Source organism: Callorhinus ursinus, unplaced genomic scaffold, assembly GCF_003265705.2.
Source record: "Callorhinus ursinus isolate GAN/ISIS: 27379988/994484 unplaced genomic scaffold, GSC_fseal_2.0 scaffold41, whole genome shotgun sequence".
In the NCBI taxonomy this organism is placed as follows: domain Eukaryota; kingdom Metazoa; phylum Chordata; class Mammalia; order Carnivora; family Otariidae; genus Callorhinus; species Callorhinus ursinus.
Genome location: NW_027397103.1, coordinates 9,314,283 through 9,336,408, shown reverse-complemented (window position 1 = coordinate 9,336,408; position 22,126 = coordinate 9,314,283). Strand labels below are relative to the sequence as shown.

General features: G+C 41.8%; 1 protein-coding gene across 4 annotated transcripts in view; it reads right to left on the bottom strand.

Annotated features, from left to right (window-relative positions):
- The window catches only part of BRAP (BRCA1 associated protein), a 91,780-nt gene that overhangs the window by 9,932 nt on the left and 59,722 nt on the right, over window positions 1-22,126 (bottom strand). Inside the window, exons 1-11 of one of the 4 annotated variants that reach the window (XM_025889680.2) lie at window positions 19,951-20,233; window positions 17,600-17,761; window positions 16,694-16,892; window positions 16,089-16,145; window positions 15,221-15,410; window positions 9,661-9,774; window positions 7,833-7,981; window positions 3,652-3,727; window positions 3,051-3,189; window positions 2,568-2,677; window positions 148-237 (exon numbers count right to left, since the gene is read on the bottom strand). In XM_025889680.2, the coding sequence (XP_025745465.1) occupies window positions 148-237; window positions 2,568-2,677; window positions 3,051-3,189; window positions 3,652-3,727; window positions 7,833-7,981; window positions 9,661-9,774; window positions 15,221-15,410; window positions 16,089-16,145; window positions 16,694-16,892; window positions 17,600-17,761; window positions 19,951-20,032 (1,368 nt within the window). In that variant the 5' untranslated portion in view covers window positions 20,033-20,233. Of the gene's footprint in view, window positions 1-147; window positions 238-2,567; window positions 2,678-3,050; window positions 3,190-3,651; window positions 3,728-7,832; window positions 7,982-9,660; window positions 9,775-15,220; window positions 15,411-16,088; window positions 16,146-16,693; window positions 16,893-17,599; window positions 17,762-19,950; window positions 20,234-22,126 lie in introns of those variants that run through there. The other 3 variants (XM_073881112.1, XM_025889681.2, XM_025889678.2) reach the window with 3 other exon arrangements.

The following is a 22,126-nucleotide window of genomic DNA, read 5'->3' as shown; positions in this document are numbered from 1 at the left end:
CTTTTTAGAGGCAAAACAATTCTCTATCTCTGTATCAGACTAAGGAAGATTCCAGCATTCCTCTTTTCTTGTATCCTGCCTTCTCCCACCCCAACATCAGATAGCCCTGCCATGTGGCACGTCAGCAGCACCAAACCAAAAACTTACTTCCTCTGCTGTGTCCTTCTCTATCCGAACTATTTTGTTTTCCCAGTAGATTCGCTGAGATTCCAGCTGGCTTGTTAGTAAATACGAATACTAGAAACAGAGAATAGACACCAAAACATAAATCACTGTAGTTTCTTAAATTCAATTAAAACCCAACTTTTAATCACCTACAGAAGAGTAGGCGTCACCATCAGAATGTGTATTATATCTTGGTTACACTCTCAACAGACCAGGAGAATACAGAGATGTCAATTACACTCCTGTCCTGGGGCTTACCATCTAGTCTGGATAAGCAAGCAGAGAAATGTACATTAACAAATAAGTTTCTGGGGGCCATTGGGTGGCTCAGTCGTTAGGCGTCTGCCTTCGGCTCAGGTCATGATCCCAGGGTCCTGGGATCGAGCCCCGCGTCAGGCTCCCTGCTCAGCGGGAAGCCTGCTTCTCCCTCTCCCACTCCCCCTGCTTGTGTTCCCTCTCTCCTGTCTGTCAAATAAATAAAATCTTCAAAAACAAACAAATAAAAAAACAAGTAAGTTTCTGTTCAAGCTACCTTTAAGAACCACAGGTTTTTAAATCAAAGTATAACTCAAATCAGCTCACCCCCCTCCAGTAAGCTGTCCCTGTCCCTCCCAGCCTTGGATTAAGTGGTCCTCTCAGCTCATTAAAAGCACTTAATCACCAGGTCTCCCTGACTAGACTACCAGCTCGTTGAAAGTGAGGGTTCTACCTTTATTTCTGTGGCCACAGTGCCTGGCACATGCTGGATATCAAGAAATGTTTGCTACCTGACTGCATGAATGAAGGAACAGTGCCTTGTAACTACAGAGAAAGGATAGATGGCTTACAACAGTAGGGTCTGGCAGGACTTCTGAGAGGAGAGATTTGGGAGGGCTTTCAACAGATAGGAGGGGACAGGTAAAGACAGAGATCTGATTCCAGAGAACTACTGGACCCAGATGTGAGCTGTGGACATTCAGGATCTCTTCAAGATGAAGGAGTGACATCAATGAGGCGAGGGTGCAAGGTATGGACAGATGGAGTCTTATGGAAGGCTCTGGGGTATTATATTGAGAAATGTGGGCCATGGAGTGGCAACATCACATCTGCATTTCAGAAAGACCATTCTAAGAGACTAAAAGAGACCTGAATGTGTTTGTAAACTAGAGAAGAGAATGAAGGTGCAAGAGAGAGAAAGGCCAGATGGGGGAACATGTGTGTGCCACTGGAATGGGCACGGGGGCTGATCAATGCTGCACTCCTAGCACCACGAAGACTGGCTGACAGACAGCAGCAGCTCTCGATAAACATTTGTTGAATGAATATATTTAGAGTTAATGTGGAAGGGTTGCTTATTCTAATAACAATGTAGAAGGTTTAAACTTCTTTTTCATATTAATACAATTAATAGTAAGAACATCAGCTTTATTTTAGGTCCTTCTACTGAGTCTATTAGACCATAGAAGTCTAGAGATGAGCAAGTTTTCAAATTTCCTTCCAAGGTTAAGGGTTTTTTTTTTTTTTTTTAATTTTTTTATTTTTTTTTTTGAGACAAGGAGAGAGCACAAGCAGGGGGAGGAGCAGAGGGAGAGGGGCCAAGGAGACTCCATGCTGAGCGCAGAGCCTGACCTGGGGCTCAATCTCACTCAACCGACTGCCTCCGGCTCAGGTCATGATCCCAGGGTCCTGGGATTGAGTACCGCATTGGACTCCTTGCTCAGCAGGGAGTCTGCTTCTCCCTCTCCCTCTGCCTCTCCCCCTGCTTGTGCTCGCTTGCTGTCAAATAAATTTTTAAAAATCTTGAAAAAAAATAAGTGAAAAAAACAAGACTTGTGTTAAACTTCATTAATGTAAAATTTACAATACAATAATTTTATAGTAGATGGGATTTATTGCTACAGTGAAAAATCAGATTGTGCTACTTCTGTTGTTTCTTCAACTATATGCATACCCCCAAATGGCTTTATGTATATAAGCATCAAATTCATAAAATACATACTTTGAGTATGTAAGTGTCTAATTCATAAAATGTCTAAGATACAAGAAAGCTTCCCGGACATGGAAGGATGCTACTGGGGTTTCCTCATTCTGAACTGCTCAGTTTCCAAATGCTACTGGAATGCCATCAGGCAGATTCTTAACTTCCAGTTTTACTGCAGCTAGAGGATCACCTTAGTATTGAGCTTGAGACAATGAGGAACATGACACATTCAAAATAATGAGGCACGGTGAGACTTAGACTTTCAAAGAAGATAATCAGACAGAATAAAAATATTTTAATAATTCTTTGCAGCAATGATAGAACTTTACATAGTTGACATACAGAGTAAATGGCAAAATTAAAAGCCCAAGCCACTTTGTAAGTTAGGACAATAAAAAGCAGTAAAAAAAGGTACTTAGTATTTACTAATAAAGTATCTTACCTCTAACTGTAAGGCATCTATTTTCTCTTCCTGGCAAGTATCACCCTCACATTCATACTGTACTATTTTTCCATCTGTTTTACTTGCAACCAGTCGATGAACATAGTTATCTGAAGAAAAGAATGAACGCATCAATCAAGGCTTGTTTCTTCACAATGAAAAGGGTCTGCATACACTTTTAACTTTGACAAAATTTTTGTTTTTACGTGTTCTAAATTAAATGCTTGGCAATACTTCTGTACAAGTGGGCTAAATCATTTGAATTTAAGCAAGAGTGAGCGGGCAAGTATGGAAGTGTTAACTCTCTTTATAATGTGCAATTCAGGCCATTTGTAGAAAATAGTGCCCTACGGGGCACCGTGAGAATTTGAGTTTGCCACAGCTGTCAGGAAGATTTCAAGCTGGGAGAGAAAGCGGAGAGGTTCCTAGGGAGAGATGTTCATGCAGAATGAATCCAAATTAGAACACGAGAACAGTGTTCACCTCCGGCATAGTCCCAGACTCGATGGTTGGTGAGCTGCATGGCGTACGTGTGCTGCGTTTCCTCGAAGTGCTTATAAGCATGTCGACTTACATACCGTCCACATCCTATGTGGCCACATATTAAACAAATCCACAGGTTCTGCCACAGAGAAGGTAAGATCTTCATTAGTTATACAAAAACATATGATCTGGCTGGCTCAGAGTGGGAAGGGGCCTGACACGGAATGAAGCTGAGATGTTTCTACAGGAGTTTTGAATAAACCTATGTTTAAAACCCCAAAAGCAAGGATGCTTTTATGGGTCAATCATTTTCTCATTCTGGGTTTTAAGGAACTCTAGGTAAACAGTAAGACAAATATTCACAATTTATCAGCAAAAGTCTAGTCCTTTTCAAAAAAACAAAGAACAGAAAGCAAAGAGTATTTTGCTGAGGAATGTAAAATAATTTATACTTCTTGCCCAACCCTAGACAAGAAGAAAAAAAAAAAAAAGAATCAGCCTGAAAAGAATCGAAAAGAATTTAAGCCACACGGGGCAGAAGCAAACCCCAGACCACGAAAGCTGACCTCACTATTCTTTCCCAGCAGCCGCCGGCACTTACTTCCTGCACGCCACACTCGAAGCACTTATTCTCTTCCACTGGCTCTGGCGTTTGGCAGTACCGGCACACAGGACACCTGTCCGGGACCCCAAGTGAGAACGGTGCAGATGAAACACAAGAGATAGCTGTTACAGAACCAAAAGTCAAAAACTGCATTTTAAATCTTCAGTCTCTTACATGCTATGTGTTTATCATAGCTAGTGATTAACATGCGAAGAACACTTGCAAGTTATTCTCAAATGAAAAAAATACAAAATCTTGATAAAAGGAAGAAGAAAAGGAAGGAGTCTTGATCCGCTTCATGTCTTCTTCCATCCTTCTGTCTAAAGCTTAATCAAAGAACTAAATATGTACAAATTAGAATTAGGGACTTGAGATAAGTTATTAATTTTATGTCCAGTTATCCATAAAGTATTTTTACTTCAAAAAATCTACCTTATTTCCCAAAGATCTAAATCACTCAAAATGTACTGTCTTCTCTGGGTTGCTCCCAAGAGTTAAAACTAAAATCTGTAATAAATTTCACCAAAAAGAAGTTACTATTGGAACGCACAGGGCCTGTTACCATACAATGAACATGTGGAAGAGGCTACCAGTGCCAAGTACTCAAGTGTCAATTTACAAAAAGTCAGTTAAAATGGCACTGAAGGCAAACTCACAGAAACAGAGTAGAAAGGCAGATGGGATACCAGGGTCTCGGGGGAGGCAGCAATTGGGAGATGTTGGTCAAAGGTTACAAGGTTTCGATTATGCAAGAGGAATCAATTCTGGAGAATTGGTGCTCATCAGTGTGACTATAGTTGACAATATTATATTGTTTTTGAAATTTGCTAAGAAGAGAGACTTTGGGTGTTCTTACCACACACACACACACACACACACACACACACACAAGGAAAATGGTAAAGGTGTGAGGTAAGATATGTTTATTGACTTGGTTGTGAACATTTCATAATGTGTCTGTATAATGAGTCATCAGGTTGTATATTTTAAATATATACAGTTTTTTTAAGATTTTATTTTTAAGTAATCTCTACCCCCAATGTGGGTCTCGAACTCATGACCCCGAGATCAAGAGTCGCACACTCTACAGAATAAGCCAGCCAGGCACCCCTAAATATATACAATTTTTGGGTGATCAATTGTACTTCAATAAACCTGGGGGGAAAAGTCCATTAAAAAATCCATTAATGCCTTTCTGTTATACTCAAGACAAAATAACACTAAGTACCAGTCATGAATATTTCTGTCAGGTGAGCAAAAATGATAGAAAGTAGGTTATAACTGAAGCTAATTATGACCTGGCACCAAGAAGAAAGAATGCTTAAGACATAACTAATATCCATTTGTTACCCAACTGAGTAAATAAAACCAAGAAAAGAAAATCAGCAGGAAGAACATGAATTTCTTATCACAGATAATATCAAAGAGAAGCCAGACATGCACCCCAATGTTGACAGCAGCATTATCAACAACAGCCAAATTACAGAAGCAATGTCCATTAACAGATGCATGGATAAAGAAGATGGGGCATATACATATATATACACAATGGAATATTACTCAGCCATTGAAAAGAATGAAATCTTGCCATGTGCAACAATGTGGATGAAGCTAGTGAGTATAATGCTAAGCAAAATAAGTCAGTTAGAGAAAGACAAATACCATATGACTTCACTCATATGTGAAATTTAAGAAAACAAGCAAAGGGAAAAGACAGAGAGTGAGAGATGAACCAAGAAACAGACTCCTAACCACAGAGAACACACTGATGGTAACAGAGAGGAGGGGTGTAGGGGGATGGGTGAATGAGGTGGCGGGATGAAGGAGGACACCTGTGATGAGCACAGGGTGATGTATGGAAATGTTGAATCATTATATTGCATACCTGAAACTAATGTAACACTGTATGTTAACTAACTGGAATTTAAATAAAAACTTTGAAAAAAAGAAGCTGGAAGACAAACTTGAAGAAACAATAGGAATGGCAGCTGTAATGAGCAGCAAGCTGTCTCACTGAAGGTACAAACTAGCTGTGTCATTCCTTTGGTCTGTGTGGCAGCTGTGGTAGTGGTGGGATAAAAATTCATGAATTCTGAAATCTTATTCCTACATTATGCCAGAATGATCTTTCTGAAATATAAGTATGATCCTGAGAATAAAAAAAGGAAAAAAAATTACAAAAATCACCTTATTTATAGTATACACATAGTATGCTATGACATACCATCTCATTGATTAAAAGATAATTAACAGTTTATTAAATGCTTCCTTCTCCTTAAAAATAAAGTTTGAATTGTCATCTTATTTTCTTGAGGAGGTATTTGGAGAAAACTTCCCAAAATGTCCTTCTCTGACATCTCCATGTGTCGAAAAACTACCCTTCAGGACTGCATACCAATGTTGCCTCCGCCATGCAGCCCTTCTTGACTACCTCTACTGGGGAAGCCGTCTCTATTTCCCTCCGGTTTCTACCTTGAATTGTATGCACTTATGTAAGCTCCCTTAGCTGACTGAACTTCCCTGAGGAGGATCTATGTTTGATTCTCTCCCATCAGCACCAGCACTATACGGTGCGTGTACTGAGGCTCAAAACATATTCGCTGAAGAAACTATGTTTTTGAGGCTAGCCACCACCAGGTTTGTCCATTTAGACGGTTGAATTCTAGTCCCAGTGCTGGCTTTCTCTGTAGGACAGCTATTTTTTCATTTCTGGGTCTCAGTTACCTCCTCTGTAAAATGAGGAGGCTGGACAATATGGTCCCCTAAACTTCTAACTTTAAAATGCTATGCTTCTGGGGCAGTTAATTTGCCCTGAGAGTAAAACTGGGGTGGTAGGGAACAAAGAAGTGTCCAAAACTTAAGTGGTGTAGCAGATGGACACAAGATACAGATAAACACTTTATGGAATGCATATACTTTAGTGTGGCTTTCTTCAAGATGAATTTAAACCTGGACAATTCTTTGAAGAGCCCCCACATGATACCCCAGAACTGAGGACCCTCTAGAATTGGGGCAAGATTCTTGTCAAGCTAAACAGGCTAGAAAAACGCAGGGTTTACTCATCTGCTCAAGAGTATTTTCTGAGCTCCTACTATGTGCCAGATCTCCTGCTAAGGATGAGGGCACAGCAGTGAGCAAGCCAGACAAGGTCCCTGCTCTGTGAAAGCTGGTATTCTTCTGGTCACTTGGGGGTAGACAACAGATTCCTGTGGATGTTCACCTTCCCTCCTCATTTCTGGGCTTTGGCATGTGATCTTCCCCTTCCCATGCACACCCCTGCCCTCACACTGCCTTCTCTCAGGTCCCCCTTTCCCTGGCTAATGCCTCCTCATCCTCCTGGAGACTGCACCTCTCAGGCGGCCCTGGCGATCTGAGGGCCCTTGTTCTCCAGTCGTAATGCTGCACACTGCTCCTCTGTAACCCCTGTTATGGCCACGACTGTGTATTTATTTGATTATTTGATTCTGTCTTCCTCTCTGTAGTGGGAGACCCAGGTCAGCGTCTTGATTTACTTTTCTAGCTAAGTCCTACAGCACAGTTTACAAAGGGAGGAACAACCCTTGATTTAAAAAACAAAAACCAAGGTACAGCTTACACCTCAGTCCTTTGCCTGTGCAACGCCACCCTACAAATAAGGCCTCTACTGCAGTGGGAAATAGGGACAGTGTAGGCATACGGGTGCTTCATACCTAGTAGCTGCTATTACTACTGGCCACTGAGTCATCAACAACATGCTAAGTCTGAAATGTTAGACTACCATAGCCCACATGATAAGAAAGCCAAAGTAAATGGTAAACATCAAGTGCAGGTGATAAATGAGATTTTAGACCTAAATTTCCTTTGGGTAGAAGAGCCTCAAAGCTCAGCTTTACCTTTTTTTTTTTTTCTTTCTCATTCTCTGGTTCTTGGAAGCAACAATTCATGCTGCTTTTGGAAATCCCACATAGATTCTGAATCAGCATACTAAGAAGGACGTGGTCTAAGAATGCTAATTGATTCCCACATGAACTAGTGAAGAAAAATGGAAGGCCCTTCCATGCGACCTCTTCACTGTCATGGTGCCCAGGTGTATAAAGTCAAGCACTTGGAATGGTTCATTTTTGGTGGTGGCTATTTTTAATTCTAGGAAAGGGTAATAACGGGCTTTGACAGGGTGGGGGATTAGCTCCTACACTCACGTGGTGTCGTCCCAGCGCTGCAGGCATTGGCTGTGGAAGCTGTGGTTACATAATGTGGTGAGGATGCCATTCACAGACTCGTCCATGCGCTCCAGACACACCGTGCACTTGGGGAGCTCGGTCAGGTCCATCACGGGGAGGCTGGCGCCCTACAGGGAAACACCTCACATAAGCCTCACTCTTCATCCACGGTTCTAATATATGTTTTTAACACCAGTTTTCCTGCTGCTTTTTGACTCTTGGCAGGATGCTCTCAACATTTTTGCTCTGTGCAAATAATTTAAATTGGTAAGATGTTCATCCATACAACAAATATTGACTGAGCACCTTCTATATTCCTAGCGCTGTGCAAGGCACTAGGGATAGGCTGGCGAATAAGCCAACAAAGATACTTGCCCTCACGGAGCTGATACTCTGGAAAGGGAAACTGCTACCAAAAGCTTAACAGAGAATAAAAAAAAAAAACCCAGAGAATCTAAAGTGTTACCAGACTCCTGGCTCTACTTTTAAGGCTCTGTAACTATAACAGAACACAAATGAATAAAAGCAGAACAGGAATGGAACAGAATGATTTTTCCACAGAGTAAGTTAAAACTTAACACCTCCTACTAAGTGATAGTAGTATCAACAACACTGATTTATTCATTCATTTAACACATACTTATTGAGTCCTTACTATGTATGCCAGACAGTTCTAGGTGTAGCACAATGGTGAGCAAAGAAGATGCGCTAAGTCCAAAACAACTTAGGGCCTTGTCCTCACAAGCTTATAATCTGCTAGAGAGAGACGAAAGTCAAATTTTTTAAATTACCAGTGGTCATAAGTGCTATTAAAGAAAAGTATAGGAAGCCAAAACAGGGTGGTCAAGAAAGGCACCCCCTGCACCACCCCCCCGGACAGTGACGTCTGACTTGAGCCCTGCCAGCTGTAAAATGAGCAGGAATTACTGATGCGAAGGTGGGGAGGTACGCACACAAGGACATGCTGAGAAAAAGCACATTTATCTATGGTCCCCGAAAAGTAGCTTTTCACAGGCACTCTTTTAAGAAGCCATGTTCATTTAGAGAAAAGAATCTCTAAAACTGGCACAAAGGAAGCCTGATTTTATCATTTGTCAATTTTTATTTTACCTAATCTAATGATAGAACAATCAAATGAGAACTTATTTCCATCAAGCTGATTTCAAAGTAAAAAGACCTTTAGGTCTACTTTAAAAGAAAGAAAATCTTAAGAATATAACAGAGCTGAATCTCCTACTTTATAAAATGATTTAACTGAACACATTTTCTGGGAAAAGGTCCCACGGAAGGTGGCAAATCAGAGCAATTATAGATTGTTATCCAAACACAATTAAAAATTAGGACAGGGATTAAGGGTTGATATTTAAAGTAAAAATGCTTCTTTTAGGTTCCAGGCCATGTTTCATGGACCTGGAATAGATGAACACTCAATTTCGATAACAGAGAAAAATTTTTTTTAATATTTTGGGATACTTTTCAAAAATTGAGATAAAATTCATTTAATATAAAATCTGCCATGTTTAACTATACAATTCAGTGGGTTTTAATATATTCACAGGGTTGTACAACCCTCACCACTAAGTCTAGACCATCCCTATCACCCCAAAAAGAGTCTCCATCTCACTGCAGTCACTCCTCATTCCTCTCCTCCCCCAGCCCCTGGCAACCACTAATCTGCCTTCTGTCACGATGGATTGGCATACTCTGGACATTTCCACAGATAAATCTTCACATTCAACCTTATGACATTCACGTGTGTCTGTGTGTGTGTCACACACACACAAACACAAGAATGATGCACACTTACATCTTCAGATTTCAGTACTTCAGCCCTTTCCACATACACCAGCTGGCAAACATCATCTTCTATGGAGTTGAACTGGCGGCCATTGCACGCCATATAAAAACTATCTGCATCAGCCTAGGTATACCAATGGAGAAAAGGAAAAAATTGAGAGAAATATCCTGAAAATATGCTTTTTATTCAAGATGCATAGCTTCAATTATTCTCTTCATCAGCATTTAAAATGTATACTTAGAGGAGAGAAAGCAACTGCCAAAAGTACCATCTAGGGAAGCAGGTTCATTAGGTGAGTCAAACTCTGCAAGTCAAATCCTGCATCTCTACAATGTTCCCTGATCCACGACAGTCTCACTTAAACCAGTAGAAGCTGCCCAACTGCAATAAGCTGACAGCCAATATGACTTTAGTATTCAACCAGCAATGGTCATCAGTTCCCTTGATATCAATATTTTTTTCCTCAAATCAACACTTTCTCAGCAGCTGAAAGCAAACACTTATTTTTGCAAAGCTTAGAACTCAATCGTAACAGACGATTGTTAGAGATGCTTTCTTTTTAAAAAACATCAGCATCTATGTTAGAGAGAATAAAGGACTAGAGGTACTGGTATGGAGTGAAAAACCTACTCCTTTTCTTCAATGAACCAAATAATAACAATACATCACAGATAAGGAGGTTTTAAACAACCTAGTGTGTAATATTGAAAGCAAAACCCTTGGCCAAGATCAAGAGGTCCAAGATGAACCAGCCTCTAAAATACTAATGGTCTTGTTCCTTGGAGTGGAAAATTAGAGTCAGGGGAAACAGTCCCCTGTAGATAAAACTGAAAAGGCACCTGTCCATTTGTGAATACGAACACAAGTAAATCCAACCTTCTAGTACAGCCTTAGTAGAAAGTGTTAACAAAGAGATGATTCCAGTTTTTAAACTCAGCAATTTTGAGAGGCAGCTGGGAGGCCAAGATTTGTCTAGATTTCACTCCCACATGGACATTAACCCAAACACAGGAAGTTGTGTGCTTTGGCCCTACCAACATAGACAAGCCGCATGGGGGGAGGAAGGGTGTTCTGCAAAAGGAAATGCCACATTGTCAACCTCTAGGAAGACTTTCAAGTCCGTACCAGGTTAAAAAAATAGTCTTGCTTGTCTACCCTCACAGGATTCTGAATCTTACAGCAAAATCTTGTGAGCTTCTCAGGAGCTTTGAATTTCACTCCAGTGATATAATTCAAGTGTGGATTCTTGATTATTTATATTTTCTCAATATGACCAAATGAGCTAAGCAGCTGAGGAAAGATGATCAATTCTGAACCCAATTTTGTTTTGTTTTGGAGGGTGGGGGCGGGAGATTCCTTTTCAGGAAACAACCTGTATTGGGTACAGTGTATTTTAACTTCAAATTGTTAAGAGCCAGTTAATAAATCTCTTTAATACTAAGAGGAGGCAAACTAAATTGGCTTCCCCCAATCTTCAAGAGCAATGTCTTTTTCTTGAAATGCTTTCGGTGAGTAAGCAGCACAGTGAGCAAATGGATCTGTGTACTGAGGAAGTGACCACCGGAAGGCCACCAGGAGCTGGCTGCACCTGTGCCAGCTGAGGAGAGGCCGACCCCTCCTCAGACCTCCAGCTCTGTAAATACTTGCTAATAAGCAAGCACACTTCCTCAGAGGAAGGGACAAAGTCTGTGATACTGAGCAGATGACAAAATCTACTCAACACCAGACAAATGGCTCTTTTCTTGGGGGAGTTGTTTATCTATGACAAAGAAATGTATTTTTTGAACACATGGATCTCTGTCTTTAAAATCTCGGTATTGGAAATGTAGCTTGTCTGAATATTTACTGAGCACCCAGCATCTGCCAGGCACTGTGCTACGCGCTAGGACTAGAGGGCAGAACAAAATGCACATGGTTCCTACTTCAACCCACTACTGAAATGCACAAAACAAAAGCCTGAAGCTAACTGCAAAAAGCATAGAACAGCTCTTTTATTTAAAATGCTTGCATTGTATAGAGCCTAACATTTTAAGAAACACTGCTTTTGTTTTGGTTTTGGTTTTTTTTGAGTCTTTTGTTCTAATTGTCCTCTTCCCAGGATAAACTCAGAAAAGAAAAACCCATTATGATCAATGTTCCTTTACTGTCACAGTGATCAACTGTAGTGTCGAGAACATGTTTTTACTTCTCGAAAGAGGGTCTCCTGGCCTGTCCTAAGCATGCGAGTGACTCAAGAACTACTTGAGTCACTGAACCCCCTCCTCCCTTCCTGTGTCCCAATGAATTATAATTCCTTACCTGAAGACTAAGTCTAAGGGTCACAGTACAACTGTGTAGTATCGCATTAGAACACCTACAGCACTGGGGCGCCTGGGTGGCTCAGTCTTTAAGCGTCTGCCTTCGGCTCAGGTCACGATCCCAGGGTCCTGGGATCGAGCCCCGCATCGGGCTCCCTGCTCCGCAGGAAGCCTGCTTCTCCCTCTCCCACTTCCCCTGCTTGTGTTCCCTCTCTCGCTGTCTCTCTCTGTCAAATAAATAAAATCTTAAAAAAAAAAAACAAAAAAAACAAAAACGAAAACCCACCTACACCATAAAGCTGAGGCCAACAGAAGGATTACTCCTTATAAAAATTCTCTGGTGAAAAAAAGAAAGGAAAAAGAATATGGTCAGCTGCCAAGGCTATGGAGTCAGGCTGCATGGGTTTGAAATTTAACTCAAGGGCGCCTGGGTGGCTCAGATGGTTAAGCGTCTGCCTTCAGCTCAGGTCATGATCCCAGGGTCCTGGGATTGAGTCCCAATTCGGGCTCCCTGCTCCTTGGGAGCCTGCTTCTCCCTCTGCTTCTCTCTGTCTCTCATGAATAAATAAATGAAATTAAAAAAAAAAAAAAAGAAATTTAACTCAAACACTTATTAGTTGTGTGGCTTTGGGCAAGTGATTTATCCATGCTTGTTTCCTCAATTATAAAAGTGAAAGTAACAACACCTATCTCGTGGCATTGTTGAGAGGACTCAAGGAGCCAATGCATGGAAAGCACTTAACAGGCCTGGCATCTAGTAAGTGCTCAATAGTTGGTACCTATTTGGGCCTATTTTTTTTCATGAGGGCCCAGTATTAACAACTTCAAGTCTTATACTAGGAGGGTGTTTTTAGACCTTAGAAAATCGGATAGGATAAGCCTCAGACCCTAAGATCCACCATTAGCAATAAATAAGACAATTCATGATTCCCAGGTCAAGGGTTCTATCCCCATGGGGAAGAGCTAGCACACTGTTTCATAGTCTCAAAACTAACACCCATGAACTTGTACAACCTGCATTTGGTCAAAAGACAGGAGGTGGAGAGACTGTAGAAAAAGCCATTAACAGTAATAGAAAAGTTCCGCAGCATTACCTGCACACTACGAAGGGTGGCCCTTGGTACAGTTTGTGGGTTTAGCAGACTTTAGACTGTTTAAAAAGTCTAAACATTTTTCCCCAATCTGTTTTTTTATTTAAATTCAATTGGCGAACTTATAATACATCATTAGTTTTTGAGGTAATGTTCAATGATTATCTCCAAACTGTTTCAACGACTTTTCCTGTGTCACTTGCTGACTGCCCTTAACTGTTAAGTAGAAGCTATAACTGAAATATTGCCATTACACAATTTCTTGCCAAGTGATTATTTCCCACACTTTTATCCACTCCTACTGGAAGAAGAATATGCCCTAGGATTAAAAGTGAGGGCTCAAATCCCAGCTCAGTCACTGAGGGCAAATCACTAACTCCTCTGCAGTCAGTTTCCTCATTTGTAAAACAAGGATAATAACAGTACTTACTTCAAAGGGTTGTGGTGAGGACTACATGAGATAACGCACATTAAGCACTTAGCAGAGTGGTATAGCATAAGCAGTCAGTAAGATTGCAAATTATCATTATCCTTGATATTACATGGGCTACCAGATTTAAAAGGTACCACTTGCCCACTGTTTGCAAAGCTCCTCAGTGACCTTGGAAGGTCTCTTGACAGTTAGTGAACACAGCTGTTTAAATGCTTTTCCATTCTAATTGTCAACGTGTGAAGTCTAAGTCCGCGTGCAGGAAAGTTCAAACATTTAAATGTCTCATCTCAATGGCGGGGTATTTTGTAAAGGTTAAAGATAATAATTGTGTACCCTCTTGTACACAGAACGCTACACTAAGGGTTCCCTTTCTGTGGCCCATGGAATAGGCACAAACATAATCCAACTCTCGCTTCTCTTAATTTCCTCCCCCTGGCCAACGAATGACTGCTATTGCTGTCAACTCCGGATTTCTGCAAGGAGGAAGGAGATGACAAGTGGGCCTCGTGTCATGGGCTCCCTTTCACCCACAAATTTTGGTAACAGGTCAGAGGCAATGGCAAATGATCTAAAGGCGCACCCACTCTTTGCCAATCTGCAAGCTAGAACTGCTTATCTGGGCCAAATTCAGGAATGCTGTTTACCAAGGAGGTGAGAGAGAAGTAACTTTTGACAAAGCTGCATTTCAAAACCTAACTGAATGGACAAATAAAACAGGCCATTAAGAACACAAAACCAACAAAAAAAAAAAACCCATCACAAACCAAAACCTACAGATAGGATGGCTCTTTAACAATCTGGGTGGGGCCCCTGGGTGGCTCAGTTGGTTAAGCAACTGCCTTCAGCTCCGGTCATGGTCCCAGGGTCCTAGGATCAAGCCCCGCATCGGGCTCCCTGCTCGGCGGGAAGCCTGCTTCTCCCTCTCCCACTCCCCCTGCTTGTGTTCCCTTTCTCTCTGTCTCTGTCAATTAAATAAATAAAATCTTAAAAAAAAAAAATTTAAAAAAACAATCTGGGTAAAAGCTAAAGCTTATCTCACTCTTATACTCATACAGAAATATGTGTACTATTAAGAATGAATACATAAAACCAAGAGACTACCTTCCTAACATCTTTAGAACTGAGGCACATGGAAAATGCTGCTTAATGTGACAAGTGAAATGAAGCGAATGTCAAAACCTTCTTAAATCAAAAAGTATTTAATAACGTGCAACTAATTTTTAAAACTGAAAATACCACCATCCTTTCACTGTTTCTGTCTCTCTGTTGCAGTGATTTCCAATCAGAACTCTTAAAACATTTTTAATACTTCAAGGAACATCCCCAAATCCCTCATCACCAAAATTAGAAGTATTAAACAGATCTTATTTTCTAAAATGTGCCAAGGAATGTCTTTTAAAGAGAGAATGAAAGCAGCAGGGGCACAGTGTTATAAGGACAGATGATAATATGGTGTCAATTTCAAAAAGTTTGGGGACTACTACTCTACTGGAATAGTTACTACTGGATAACCAAATACACACAACCCTAGATTTCATACCCAATCCACTTTATAAAAACATTATGGGTACGAATTAGCATTGTGTGTCTGCTAACGAATTTAGAAAGATTTCTAGAATTACAATACCCTAGAAGACAGGTATATCAAGAATCTTAAGTGCAAAATGTAAATCACACATAGCTAGCATCACACAGTTTCAAAAACACAGTTTCTGTGGCAAAGACATTTTTAATATCTTAACTTTTACCTGTGCACTAAACTTTATCAGCACCATATATTGATTTGGAGTAGAGTCTCTGATGATTTTCATTTGTTCAATTACTTCATTAAATGGGGCGACAAACTTCATAAGGTCATGACTGGTCATTGTAGCAGGGACTGTGAGAATACACAGCATGGCACTGCGCCTCACATCTTCTTTTAAGGAGGTCATCTTACTAATAAGACAATAATTAGACTGTCTTGAATGGATGAGGTATGGTTAATTCAGACAACACTAATTAGACAACTTTTATGTCCAAGAAAATAGGAAAAAAAAACCTTGTTATACTTCACAGATTGATTTATACAGTGTTACAATAACTGAAAACACACACGACCTGATTAATGCAGAATACCTTCAACAAGTCTGCAACAGAGCTTAAGGTAAGCTGTGCAACAGTCTCGATTACACCCACCACTGAAATTTTACCGAAATTTTTAACCTTCAGTTAAAGGCTTACTACGGTTATAAATCAGTGGTTTGTGTTTTATTCTCATTAGCTTTTTAATAATAAATTCTCATTAGGTAACTCAGAAGCACAACTCTGTTTTTACTTCTTTTTTTCCTTAAGTTTTAAAATCACTATTCTGGGAGTTAAAGAAAACTGCCCCCACAAAGGCAGAGAGGCAGCCACAGTATGACTCAATCTACAAGTTAATGGGCAACTCTAACTATGCACTTCTCTCAAGGGGTCTAGAAGAGGAGTGTTCTAAATATAAGAAAGAGAATTCAGAACTATGAAGATGTGATTCTGAAGATTACAGAAAGTGCTTTTGGGTTGGAATAGCTGGAATAGAGGAAAAAGAAAAAACCTCCCACAATCCAATTTGCTTTTGAAATGCTGCAAACTTACTTCAACAGGTGTGATCCCAAAAGGCGACCTGAGTATTCACTGTTTCCCAGTGGGGACCTAGCAAACACGTTAGGAGGATAGGCTTTAGAGAGATCAGCTACCAATTATCCAAGGGGCTGATGACCCAGCTTATAGATTATCCAGCCAAATGCTTCCTTCCTTTGGCTTCTTTTAAGTTTTGTGTGGACCACAAAAAAGATTAGAAGAGATGATGAAATTGTAGTCCATCAACAGACTTAACAGCTTTTTTAGTAAAGATCTGAAGGGATATGAGACTGCAATGATGTTATGAATCATTTATAATTTTTTTTTCCTTTTTATCTTCCTTCCTTTTAATTCTCCAATCATTTTGCATGCCTACCTTCTCAGGGAAAATTTTCTTAGGTATTTTCTCAGTGTATCTACATGTTTCTTTTCTAAGAAGCTTTGACCCAATCTCTAAGAGTAACCAAATATAAAACATCTAAGAATTCTCTAACATACAATATATGAAAAGTATTAACCTTCTGAAGCTTAAAATATCCACTGCTCCTCAGGGCAAGAAATTTTTCACTGCCCTGAGACAAAAAAACAGACCAATTCAAAAGGAAACGGGTTTTTCTTACTTTGTCTTGTATAGATGCATAATACCATGAACTATTTCAACTGATGGGTTTCCACTAAAGAACGAAATCTGGTCTGGAAGCTGTTTGGATGGAGAATCGGGAGCAGCGTTTATGCATTCTATACTTTGATCTTTACTTCTCTGTGCAGTGGGAGATGCTTCTGAAGACTTCCTTTCTTCCATTGTGGCTTTCAGCTCATCTTTCACAAATCAAAAAATTAGCAGATTATAAACTGATAGAAAATATGTGGAAGGATTCTAATTACGTTAAAATTTTAAATCAGAAAAATAAACTTCAACAGAAAAATTGTAATGTATTGCATTAAGAACCATATTTACAGAACAGCCAAGTTTTCAAGGGCATCTAAACTTGAAAGCACTCTTTCTCTCATAAAAATTTCAATAATACCCACAGAAACTTAAGGATGGCTCTTACATTTGGCAGTACCATAATAAAAGCAGATGTCTTCCATCATGTACTCTTAAATGGGACATTCAGGGCTATTAACTTGGAAAACCAAACCTACCAGTTCTAATCACCTCCACGCTAGAGATAATAGTACACAGCCAGTCTCTGGGTTGGAGTGAGCTGGCAGTGTGTGTATCGGCGGGGAGGGAGGGCGGAGACACAACATGCTTATCTGGATTCATTAGTGATCTGCCACTACCCTAGATTGTAAGTAGCTCTCCTCACTGAATAAAGTTGTCGACCCACCTAGTTAGTATTAATTTAGGAGAAATATTTGGAGACGCTGAAGTGTGGCTTGACAACCTCATGTAAGGCACACAGGTAGTGAAAGATAAAAGTATGTTAGAGGTCAAAATCATGGGCTTATGGAATAACATGTAGTATAAGACAGGCAACCAGGGGCTTATATTACATGAGTCTGGGGTTTTAGAAGCATACCTGGATTGGACTTCATGGTCTCAATGATCATATCTGTCATTTCTCGACGGCCAAGATGCTGATGTATGATTGCTGCTTTCTCCCCTGGTGACTTCCCTTCTAAAGAGGCTACGGCTGAAGCTAGTGTCTTCTTTTTGATCTCCTCATCAGACATTTCCCCAGCTAAGGAACACATGAATGATTAATATCTGATAATAAAACAAGCTCTTCTCCACTTTCAATGTATCCACCAATAAGCTTCCCTTTTCTCTCTGCCGCCCTCCTCCAAGATAATATGATGCCTCTGCATCTCTCACTCACCTCTGGGGCTCCTCAGTGCCCAGCACAGTCAATAAACACCCAGTGCAATAAATTCAGAAATGCAGGGTTGTTCTAGTGAAATCATGCATTTTAAAGCAAACCAATGAGAATAAGAGCTTAGAGAAGGTTCAACAGTGATTATGTCCATACTGAACCAACATTTTAAGTAATCTCTGGTAAAGTGAAACTGTGTTGAGCTCCAAATGAAGGTCTCAGGTCCATTAATAAAAATTCAAAAACCTTTAGCAGTAGTCTTCTTAAACACCCTGGATTAGCCTCATGCCATGAATCATACCATGAAAATCTGTGATCACAGTCTTAAATCAATGAAACACACAAAAATGGAAAAGGAACTTGGAGACTCGATTGAAATACTCTTAATATAAGTTCTATCAGAGCAGGAAGCAGGCCTGTTTTGCCCACCGCTGTATCCCCAGCACTTACACCACAGTGCCTAGCACACCCTGGAAAGTCTTCAGTAAATCAAGGACTGACCTGTGTAAAGGTGTATTCGTGCCTAATGTCAATTTAGCTGACTTTCATAACTTAGGGATCACTTGTAGTTTTTGAAAGGTGCTTATAACCCATTAAATCATATTCAATTTTTAATCTGCAGCTCCAAAATTCACACACTCAGGAGAGTTTCTTTTTTTTTTTAATTTTCTTTTTTTTCTTCAAGATTTTATCCATTTATTAAACAGAGACAAAGCGGGAGAAGGAACACAAGCAGGGGGAGTGGGAGAGGGAGAAGCAGGCCTCCCACTGAGCAGGGAGCCCAATGCGGGCCTAATCCCAGGACCCAGGGATCATGACCTGAGCAGGAGGCAGACGCTTAACGACTGAGGCACCCAGGCGCCCCTCAGGGGAGTTTCTAAGGACACAATCTCTACCTGCCCCAGGCCCCCTCCCCCAACCAAGAAGATCCTCGTGATAGCTTTCCAAACTCTTCCTTTCCTTCACAGCTCTTTTCATGGATGTAATTCCACATTTATTCTGTAATTATTTAATTCACCTGTCTACCTCATTGAGCTGCCGGTGCCATTAAAGCAGGGACCATGTCTAATTCTGCAAACAACTAAAGTTCCAGCAGACAGTGAGCATTCAGGAATTACTTCCTGAATAAATGTTACTGTTAGGAAATTGCTTAAGGTCCAAGGAACACAGTCATAGCTGCATTCCCCATGAAAGGAGGCTGTGTGTGGCTGGTAATCAACAGCTCAGACTCTCAAGTCTAGCTCTGAGTTAGAATCCTTTCACCACTTACAGGACAATCGTGGGCAAGTCATTTAATCACTGGGCTTCAGTTTCCTAACCTGTAAAAGGCGCCTACATTTACCTAACAGGGTTGTTGTGAAGATAATTAAAGAAGATAATACACACAGGGCGCCTGGGTGGCTCAGTCGTTAAGCGTCTGCCTTCGGCTCAGGTCATGATCCCAGGGTCCTGGGATCGAGCCCCGCATCGGGCTCCCTGCTCCGCGGGAAGCCTGCTTCTCCCTCTCCCACTCCCCCTGCTTGTGTTCCCTCTCTCGCTCTCTCTGTCAATAAATAAATAAATAAGATCTTAAAAAAAAGATAATACACACAAAGTGTTTAGTACAGTGCTGCGACACAGGAAGTGTACAAACTTTAGCTATAGTTACTACTGTAGTTGCAGGCGCCTAAACAGAAACTCTTCCAAAGAGGAACGATTTGATTAAACCACGAACCGTCAGCATCTCTGGGATCCAGTCGCTGCCCTCCCAAAGCCTGGAGGAGAGCAACTTACACAACGTGACTCCAACCCAGGGTGGAGAGGGCGACGCGCCAGGTATAAACAGAGTGCCCGTGGGAAGGCACAAGGAGGGAGGGACCGGGAAGGGCTTCCCAGAAATGCCATCCGAGAGGCCTATTTAGGATGGACGGAATGAGACGGATCTTAACCACCTCTCAGCTTCTTCCTGACACAAAGGCCCTCGCCGCCGCCTTTCCCCGGGCCCGTACTTTGGGAGGGCGAGCCTCCCGGGCCCAGGCGCGGGGCCAGACGCAAGGCTGCGAGGCCGCGGGACTCACCGGCGGCGCTGAAGCCGAAGCCGGCGGGGACGGGCGAGTGTTCCGCAAGCTCCAGTCGGATGACAACCAGTGACACACTCATAGGGCAGGCGCTGGCCGGCGCGGGCCCCGGCGGGCTCAGGCGAGGGTGGAAGGCGAGCTGAGAGGCCGGGCGGCCCAGGGTCGGCAGCGCTGCCACCGCCTCAGCGCCGCCGCCGCTGCCTCGGTAGCAGCAGCTCCGCGCGCAACCCTGCGAGCCACAACAACCCTCACTTCCGCCTCCCGGCCGCCGTCGTCGACCCGCGAGATTACGCGTGCGCGCAGGAGCTAGCGCTCCGATTGGATAGGGTGGCGGCCACGTGACTGGCGTAACGGCGCCGAGGTGAGTCTGCGCTCCCGGGACGGGATCTTGAAGAGGTCGGGGAGGAGAAAGTTTACAGAGGTTGTAGGCGCTGGGTACCCTCTTAGGCGGATCGGTGCGTTTGCGCCCAGGCCCGAGTTTACCTCTCTGAGAGGTCTTACCCTCAGGCTGCCTCTCGACGGCGACAGTCTCCGGGTCGGCGAGGTCTCCGAATTGTCCGAGGAACCGTGCCCTGTGGCGAGCTTTTGCCCCTTTGTTGTGTTTGACCCCTCGCTCTAGCGCTGGAGGGGTTGCTTTGTGTTACCCACACTTTAAAGACAGGTACGCCAAAGCGCAGAGAGGTGTATTTGCCTGTCTGAAGGCCCTTGAGGAATAGGGACTCGATTGCAGTGTTTCTGACGATGTCGAGGTAGGGCGGTGGGCTGGTTAAGCGCACGGCGTTGGGAGTTAGATCTTGCTCCCCGCTCCGTAACTTCACAAATGTTTACTGCGAGCCTAAGCACTGTTGGGGTGGTGGGGATATTTTCGTGAATAAGATAAGCACACAGTTCCTGCTCTAATGGAGTCGACCTTGATCGGTTGTGTGACCTTGAGCTAGGTTTTGTCATAAAAGTGGGATAGTATACGGCCATTAAATAGAGCCTGTGGCTCTACATATATCATTTTTTTTTAGATTCAGCTTTCTTTCCAGTATGTCAGACTGCCTTTAGCATACAGAGAGCCACAGGCAATACCTAAATGTCCCACACATGCCAGGATGCTATTCCAAGCATATGCTATAAGGATTTCTAGGATGTGTCACAGCACATCCTGGACTACATATGCATATAACATAACCACATGCTCTGTGTGTATATAGCTTGTGACTGCATCTTATGAAATATGTTTCAATATACACTGTTTATATCTCCCAAGTGGTGACAACCAAAAATGTACCCAGACCTTGCCAAATGTCCCCTTGGGACCAAAATGACACCCCGTTGAGAATCGCTGTAAAGATGCATATGCCATATTCACATAGTATATGCATATAACCTATGAGACCTCATGAACTTTTTATAGTATACTACAATAGTAGATAACATTTTTTCTTTTTTCTTTTCTTTTTTTTTTTTTTGGAGAAGGAGGGGAGAGCATAGGGAAAGCGAGAGAGAGAATCTTAAGCAGGCTCCATGCCCAGCAGCAGAGCGCGTCACAGGGCTTGATCTCACAACCCTGACCTGAGCTGAAATCGAGTCAGATGCTAAACCAACTAAGCCACCCAGGTGCCCCAGTGGTAGATAACATTTAATAGTGTGCCAAGTACTAACTTGAGTGCTTTACATACTTTATTTCATGTAATAGTAACAACTTTATGAGACTGGTATATAATTATTCCCATTTCCAGAGGGAAGAGGGACCTGAGTCTCAGAGAAACTTGCTCAGGATCTCACACTTAGTAAGTGGCAGAGCTAGAATTCAAACCCAAGCAATCTGATTCCAGAGCCACACTCAACCTTTTTACTAAACCATCTTCTTAATATGTGACAACACTGTGTGCATATTTATGAAAGCACAAATTAAGTAGCAGGGCTACATTATCATACTAATCTCATTATTCTAAAAGAAGACAAATATTCTCTATGGTACAGAAGGAACATGCTAGTTCCAGAGAATAGTTAATGACGGGCAAATTGGGCTTGTTACCGTTTTCTGTGGCTATCAACAACTAAACCTGTCCCCTGCCTTGCTCTATTTTCTGATTCATCTATTCATCCTTCCAACTCATTTATACTGAGCATCTGCTGTGTGTCTTGATGCAGTGCTAGGCCCCAGGGGGACAGGTATACACGAAGA